The sequence below is a fragment of the Amphibalanus amphitrite genome, unplaced genomic scaffold (assembly GCF_019059575.1).
Source record: "Amphibalanus amphitrite isolate SeventyFive unplaced genomic scaffold, NRLGWU_Aamphi_draft 000127F_arrow, whole genome shotgun sequence".
Lineage (NCBI taxonomy): Eukaryota > Metazoa > Arthropoda > Thecostraca > Balanomorpha > Balanidae > Amphibalanus > Amphibalanus amphitrite.
Genome location: NW_024881622.1, coordinates 406,792 through 414,690, shown reverse-complemented (window position 1 = coordinate 414,690; position 7,899 = coordinate 406,792). Strand labels below are relative to the sequence as shown.

The window sequence follows — 7,899 nt, the reverse complement described above, 5'->3', positions numbered from 1 at the left end:
TTTATGGTGTCATTATATAGCTAACAGTCATAAGAAATATATTTCAACTCGAAAACAGCTCCAAACAGCATATAATTTTAAAGAAACTCCTCCGAAATCCAAAAGCCTATTCGGGTCCATAGAGAATAACTGCGGTCCCCCGCAATTTCGTCACGAGCGTCGGACCAATCAGCGTCGAGTACTGCCGAGCGCTGATTGGTGAATTTTCCGCTAGCGTGTAAGTACTGCTCGCGGAACAAGAGTTCGTCGACAATCCTCCACAAACGTCTGTCACCATTTTTCGTAATGCTAAACAGCCGGAGCGTACCCCCCTGGAAATACTGAATTTGTACTGAATACATGTCAGGCCTGTCAACCATGTAGTATAAGAAAGAGCTGCTTGAGGTGTTATTTATATACCTGTTTTGCTCGCTCTTTGCTTGAATTCCTTGGGCATAAAAATGAATGAATTTCAAAGTTTTGCTGATACAGTAGTTTTTAGATTACAAGGGTTCCTGTGGAGTGAATAGTGATCCTACCTTATTGCTGGTAGGCATTTCATATGATCACTCCACTACCTTATTGGTAGGATCACTCATTGTGGATTTGATGATTGAAATCAGGAGTCAAAGCCTCAACACATCATCTTGCCTGGTATTGAACAATCATGAGCGATCCACATTCTGAAAGTGCGTGGCGATTACTGCTCAGTTCATAGGTATGTTCATACGTATGTTCAAGGCTATATAAACCAGTACATTCCAATGGTTGAAGTCCCCTGTCCCCAAGTGTAATATGTTCATGTTATGTACCCCTACATGCCTTGCACAATATAAGTTTATGATAACCTCCCTGAATGCCATCAGTTGTTCTTTGAATGAGATGTACTTTTATTTCCAGGAGACACATCCATCACTTCAGGAGCTGAAATATGAATTATCAAGCAAAATTTGCAAAATCACAGGTCTTTTCAGTATACAGGTTTTACAGCAGCTTGGGATCAAGGCCAAGCAAACAAGTTGATAGGATATTGAGAGTTGATCACGCAGGTGAACTAGGAGCAGACAGAATATACGCTGGACAAATGGCGGTTCTAGGTAAGCTGAGCAATTCCTTATGTATGTGAAATTTGAACTGGAACATGCAATTATAACATTTTAACATCAAATAGTTGTCCATGCAGCACAAAAACTCCACCTAAGCTGTTCTACAATAAAAATCAGGTTACATTTCTTAAAGCAGCTTCTTCTTGGAGGGGCAGGTCACCAAGCAAAAGCACTAATGGATGTACTGAAATGTGATTGTTGAGATTGGCTGGATTGCAAACACTACTTAACTATCATATATTGTCGCTCTTTTAGGCAAGACCAGTGTTGGCCAAACCATTCAGCACATGTGGGACCAGGAGAAGGAGCACAAAGCCAAGTTTGAGGAACTGATCCCCAAGTACAGAGCCAGACCCACTGTAATGCTACCACTCTGGAACGTGGCAGGCTACGTTCTGGGAGCAGGTGAGTGATGACTTTTTGAATTGCACCTTGATGGTTTTCAGTTGGTCAGGTCAAAAACATCACTCTAAAATTGATGATGATCATGTCTTGTGTTATAAGATTGCAATCAATTACATCCTTAGGTGGCTAGTCTTGTCTTACTCACTCAAGCTCATTTCTGGTACCCGAGTTCCAATTCCAAACAGTTTGGACATAGAAATTTGGAGAGTACCTACTCCCCAAAGATTGGCCAAAGCAACGGTGGAGGTGTCACTGACTATCGCGTGCGTTGACAGGTACCGCGCTGCTGGGGAAGGAGGCGGCTATGGCATGCACGGTGGCCGTGGAATCGGTCATCACCGACCACTACAACAGCCAGATCCGCGAACTGAGCCGACTCTCGCAGGAGACCGGCGAGGATCATAAGGAGTTGTTAGAGGTACGCTGGGCTGCAGTCCAGTCCTTATTGACCAACTTATCGACCAGCTAATGGCATACGGGAAAAGTGTGAACATCTGCACGAGTCAAAAGTTAAACCTTGTTGGTGTGTCGAATATACAACCAACACAATCGACTATATTTTCTCACTGGCCAATGGCTGACGTATGATGAGTCACAAATAACAGAACTTTGAAAATAAGATCACAGAGTCTTGTTTACTTCATCAAGAAGTGCTCAGACATTTCCAGACTAAATGTGTCCACTTTCCCAACGCCTATGGTGTGATCCGTAACGCAGCTACCCCCGCTCCGCCAGGTGATCTCGAAATTCCGTGACGACGAGATGGAACACCACGACACGGGCCTGGCGCACGACGCCGAGCTGGCGCCGGCGTACCAGCTGCTCTCGCAGACCATCAAAGCCGGCTGTCACGCAGCCATCTGGGTCTCTGAGCGCGTCTGACGAACCTCCTAGCCTAGCGATCGACACTGCTTAGGATGCTCTGTGCGACGTGAAGCTCCTCGCGCGGCGCTGATGGACGAGCTTTGGTGTGTCGTGTCGAGGTTAGCTTGTGTAATGTGCGCCATTTGTGATATGTTCTACGGTGAAGTAAATATGTTTCTTTTATTACGTAAATGCGTTTTGTTGGTCTGATTGGTGCTTCAATCCGATGAACGAAGAATATTTCTCAGGCGCTATCTACGAATTACCGGAGATAGTGCCTGTCCACAGCTCGGCGAAGCTAACTGTGTTGGCGATGTGAAAATCGCGTATAAGAAATGCTTACAAGTGCTCTGAACAGTGATGTATTTTCAAGAACGGCATGCTGTCGGACGAGCAACACACTTAAGTTGCGCTCTAGAGACAAATAGAAAGCATCTCGAGATACCTACTTAGATGCTACGCTCTGAGCCCAACGAGGCTATGCGCCCTAAACCAAGAAGAAGAAGTACTTAGATGCTACTTTTATCGAGCTCACTGGTGACTTATTAATTCAACATAGGTATTCCTTGTTTTGTTAGACACCTCAGAAACAATGAGACTGCAATTTATCACACCATCGCGATGGTTTCACAAGATTCACCGTTCGCACACACGACATACACGCTGACACTCGAGTTGACGGTATCGTCCTTCCCGAACACAAGCACCCCATTCAAAGAAACTAGCACCACATTCCCCCCCCCCGAGCCGTCACTGGCAGCCGTCAGACCTCTGCCACCAGCTTAAACCGTCCGACCTGCGGCTGCACCAGCACATGGTAGTACTTCTTGTAGATGACGGTGCCGGCGGGCCGGTCGCCGTACACCCTCTTCACCCAGACATGTCCGCTCTCGGTGTCCGGGGTGAACGGCTCGCACGTGACGGCCACCGTGCCGTTCTGCAGCGCCAGCAGGTCGCCAGAGCGGCCGATCTGCACGTTCTCTCCCGGGTGGTAGCGCAGGGTGCGCTGCTTGACCAGAATGCTGCCTGCAGTCACCAGCTGGCCGTCCTGGGCCTTCCAGCCGTAGTGGTGGGCCCGCCCGCGTCGGTTCGAGCCGTACTTTGTACTGCCGCCAGCTTTCTTTGAGGCCTGCCTCACTGCTTGTAAGGGGAGTGAGGGGAGCTTGTGTAGTAGCGCTGAGGGCATCAAATGACTGAGCAGAGACATCCCTTATCCTCTTGATGCTGGCAGCTGAAAATGTGAGTTTCAAAATCATCATGAAAACACTTGAGCTGTCAGCAGCATAATTGACATAGTTAGTCCTAACAATTGAGTTATGAGGTTCAATTTGTTCTGTGCAGTTCAGAAGAAGCATTGCTTTACTGGCATGACTTGACAACTTCCAAAATCTTTTGAATGCATTTTTGAACAGCTGAAGTATACCTACTGTCCCAAAGGTTACTTGCATTAGGCAATACCATTTGTTTTTAATTTAATTATCATGAATTAATACAAGAAATATGTGATAAGATTTTTTGGGGGCATACAAAGAATTGAAAAATGTGTTGCAAGAGCATGTACACAAAATTTGAGCTCAGACCCACATTTCATGTTTCAAAAGTAATTTTGTTCAAGTTAATTGCTCTGCCAGGCGTGCCAGCAGCATAGCATATTAGAGAAAACATGTGTGTGAACATTGTAAACTTGACTTTTCATTAAAAAAGCCTGTCCACACATTACCACTATCTGCCCTAGAGCTCCTTTTGGTCAAATGACAGGCAAAAGAAAGATCAGAGTCCAAACATTAGATAAAGGCAATATGGGACCAAAGACCATACAGGTAGGTACACTCTGGGGCAGATTGATGTTCCACCACTCCCTACCCATCAGCGCACTCCCATGGCTCAGCACTGGCTGCTGCCAGTGGCAGCACTGGCATGTAACGGAAGTTGGCACAGATTCAGCACAGATTCAGCACAGCACAGATTCGGTAGGGGGAAAAAAGGCCCCGGTAGAGGGAAACCTTTATAACCCGTTTTCCCCTGCACCTATACTTCACCTGACTTACGTAACTCGTAACTGGTGCAACTACTGACTCATGTTCATAAGTTGATGTTCTGTCCTGCTCGCCAAATCAATGGGCGTGATTCGGACTGCTGATTGGTGAATAGGCAGTGACTACGAAAAACGCAGATGCGGTTGAATATAAATATTTCGAAACTAGAGCACCATTTACGTAATAAGCATTGTAAACAATGATACAATTTATCTAAATTGCTGCAATTTCGAAAGTTACACCAGGTAAAAGGCATGCAAAAATTAAAAATGCTTTCTGCCGGACTTTTTAGGTAGGACATATCATACCTGAAATTCCCTTAGAAATACCTAAAACGTGATCATTTATCACTGCGAATTTGGTGAAGGCGGTCGGCTGCGACGAGCCTTGAGCATTACAATTTTTTGGGTTAATGAAATATGAATGTCCGCCAATCTAGAGGCAAATTGATATTCAAGCTTCTGCTGCTGGCAGCCAGACATATTCCGCCGACCCAATATGCTACCCTGGCAGCGGACTCGCCGAATGTCTGTCTACCAGCAGCAGATTCAGAAATCTGCCGGCCCCAAATAATGTTGCTACCGGCAGCGCGGCGGGTTCCCGCAGGGGCGTAATCACTCCTTAAAAAATGGGCTGGAAATAACTCCCTGGGGGCGGCATCAAATGCGAAGGGAAGGGCGGCACTTATATTTTGGGCGCCAGAGGTGAGTGTTTGAGGGCCGTCGTGTTTGTGTATTAACCCTCGCCCGTATAGAGGGGGGGGGGGGGGTCGAACAGACCACCCCTCGGTTTTTCGCGAATAATTTTTCGCGAATAACTCGCGTAAAAAGCGGCCGATCACGACGAAACTTTCAGTACCCTCGCGTTAATTAAGTTTACACCTGCCATGAAAATTTCATGACCCTGACCCTAATGACCTTTGACCTACTTTTCGAGCATGTTTGGCCGGAATCGCGATTCGGCGTATGTCGGCTCGCATTAGCCGCGCGTTTGCAGTCTTTCCGTGGTTTCATGCGTTCAAACATGGGATATGATGTTGCTCCCATGCATTAGGGTGGGTGTCAAGGTCACCGGAAGGTCAGGTCAGGTAAATGACCTTTGATGACCTCGGTTCACTTTTTCGAGTTTTACATGTTTCTAGGTTAGTTTTTGGAGCTAAATTCGAATTTAGCAACCATTTGAACATTTACGAAGTAGTTCTGCCGCCAGAACTTGTCGACGCCAGTACACTCAACCAGTTCAAGACCCACCTAGACACCCACTGGGCAGACCTCGTACACGCGATACCTTACACAGACCAGTAAAACCCACACTAAGCAGCTCGACTGGAACCCTAACCTAACCTGGCCTAAATGCATGAAGACATCATCTATGATTATAATTAACATGATATGCGTGATCAGTACCCCGAAAACTCCATAGCAGCCACCCTTTACGACGTTCTGACAGGTCCCGATTTTCCCGACATTTGGGTCATTGACCTGGCCTGGAAGGTGACAAGGTCTACCGATGACCTAAGACCTTAAAATTTGGTAGCATCGGCTTGTTCTCGTCACGGGCAACATGGTCGTTTTTTCCGCGAAGCTCTAGCTCGATCAAGGGCGGAACGGCAAGGCCCCCCCCCCCTATACGTTCGCGGCTGAAATAAAAACACCAATACGGGAAAGGGTTAAGAACTTTCGCTTTGGGAAATAAGAGCAATAATCAGCAGTCAACTGACTACACGTTATGAGGCGTAGACGTAGATAACCCGCCACTCCGCCACGGCTCTGGTGTTTGAGATATTGATACTTTATGAGGTAGATATGCATGCGTAAGATGGGCGGTCAGCCCGTTGCTAGCAGTTTGACTTTGCTACTACGCACCGGATTGATAAATGATAGGTACACTCTTAAATAGTTCACTTTATTCAGGGTAGTTTAATTGCAATGGGATCTGAGTTCTGACTGGTTGGCGTCAAACCCAGCTGACAATTCTAGGGCAGCCATGCAGGTAGTTAGCTATCCTAGTTAAAAGTTTACATAATAGACAGCGGCGTATTTAGAAAATTGCGAAGGGGGGGGGCAAGGGTTAGGAGAGCGCCACCTCACCAAGGAGGGCGCCATACGGTCACGAGATAAAAATCCGTAGCGATCGCTCAGGAGGGGGAGGGGAGGCGTTTTTTTTTTTTTACCACGCCACCAGTTTTTCTTCGCGTGTGTAAGGAAAGCCGCGACGCGCAGTGCTGCAAAACTTGGTAGGTATTGGGTTAATCTCACAGTGGCAAAAAGGTTGCAAGTGATTGGCATAAGTACTGAGTTCCTATTGACAAAGTTATCGGGGTTACATGAGCACAGTAAATACGTATTTAGCCGCTAATTCGAATTAGGAACGCATTACCGACTCATGTAGCCACCTGCTAGTACGAATCGGCGATCCGATCCGCGGTTACATGAGCAAAGCAAATACGTATCACGATCGGATTCACCGCTAATGCGAATCAGGAGCGTACTACCGACTCATGTATCCACCTGCTAATACGAATCGGCGGTCCGAACAAAATCCACTGGGAAAGAGGCTTAGAAGCGAATAGGACCAAGATACGTATTACAGGAACTATTTCTTCGCAAAAAGAAACATTAAAATGCAAAATAATAGGTATTTTTTTCATTTTCTTCTTTTGAAATAATATTTAAAAAAATATGTCGGTATTTTGTCAAGTTTTCAACAATAAATATAGTGAAAACCAAATAGTAAATATCCACATAATTTCAGTTGAAACATTTTTCTGACAGCACTACAGACGAATCAAGAGAGGCAATTGCCCAATGAGTCAAAGCAAGACAACTTTATGTTCAACTTTTTTTTGTCAAGTTAATTGATAATGTTTTTAGCAGATTAAATGCAAAAAAGACATAAGATAATAAATTTTTAATTTAGTCACCTCTATTGCTACGGAAGTGCGCCACATTTGTATGCTATTCCGTTTGTAATGCGCATCGGGCCGAGAGCCAAACTAGATCCGTTTGACGTCACTGATACGAATTTGCTCATGTAGTCGGTGCACTGAATGCGTTCTTGGGGAGCTGATACGAATTAGCGTAGTGCGCATTTGGAACGGATCGCTCATGTAACCGAAACGTCCGAGGCACACGATTCAGGCCGTATTTCACAAGAACTATTCTTTGCTGACTGGAAGCGTCAAAATGCAAAATACTAAGCATTTTTTTTATTGGCTGCCTCGTAGAAAATAGCAAAAAAATGTTGGTATTTTGGTTTAGTCTTTGCATGTGAAATAAAATGAATGAAATATTTTGATAGATAATTTTTTCTGACCACCCTGCTGTCGCTGCATGGCGAATCAGTGCCCACTGACTTAAAACAAGAAAACTTTGTTTTCATTTTTTGATTTCATGTTAATTCTAAATGTTTTTGAGCCTATCAAATGATATAAGTATTTAAAATTTAGCTCAGTCGTCCCGGTAAATGCCGCAACTGCGCCATGACTGTACGCTAATCCTATTCCGTTT

General features: G+C 45.3%; 2 protein-coding genes across 8 annotated transcripts; one reads left to right on the top strand and one right to left on the bottom strand.

The window, feature by feature from the left end:
* The first annotated feature begins 290 nt into the window (after positions 1–290).
* Positions 291–2,546, top strand: LOC122381775 (5-demethoxyubiquinone hydroxylase, mitochondrial-like). 5 transcript variants are annotated; one of them, XM_043366389.1, is made up of 5 exons: positions 291–328; positions 880–1,076; positions 1,341–1,490; positions 1,766–1,908; positions 2,226–2,546. In XM_043366389.1, the coding sequence occupies exons 2-5, from the start codon at positions 911–913 to the stop codon at positions 2,370–2,372; spliced, it is 606 nt and encodes a 201-aa protein (XP_043222324.1). In that variant the 5' UTR covers positions 291–328; positions 880–910; the 3' UTR covers positions 2,373–2,546. The 5 variants fall into 5 exon arrangements, with proteins under 5 accessions (XP_043222324.1, XP_043222320.1, XP_043222322.1 ...); XM_043366385.1 differs by having other exon boundaries at positions 296–697; XM_043366387.1 differs by having other exon boundaries at positions 311–341.
* Positions 2,547–2,700: 154 nt separating this feature from the next.
* LOC122381776 (50S ribosomal protein L27-like) lies at positions 2,701–4,268 on the bottom strand. 3 transcript variants are annotated; one of them, XM_043366391.1, is made up of 2 exons: positions 4,218–4,268; positions 2,701–3,585 (listed from the first exon to the last, which is right to left on the bottom strand). In XM_043366391.1, exon 2 carries the CDS (start codon positions 3,559–3,561, stop codon positions 3,118–3,120), a length of 444 nt encoding a protein of 147 aa, XP_043222326.1. In that variant the 5' UTR covers positions 3,562–3,585; positions 4,218–4,268; the 3' UTR covers positions 2,701–3,117. The 3 variants fall into 3 exon arrangements, with proteins under 3 accessions (XP_043222326.1, XP_043222327.1, XP_043222328.1); XM_043366392.1 differs by having other exon boundaries at positions 4,173–4,220; XM_043366393.1 differs by having other exon boundaries at positions 4,183–4,220.
* Between the last annotated feature and the right edge of the window lie 3,631 nt (positions 4,269–7,899).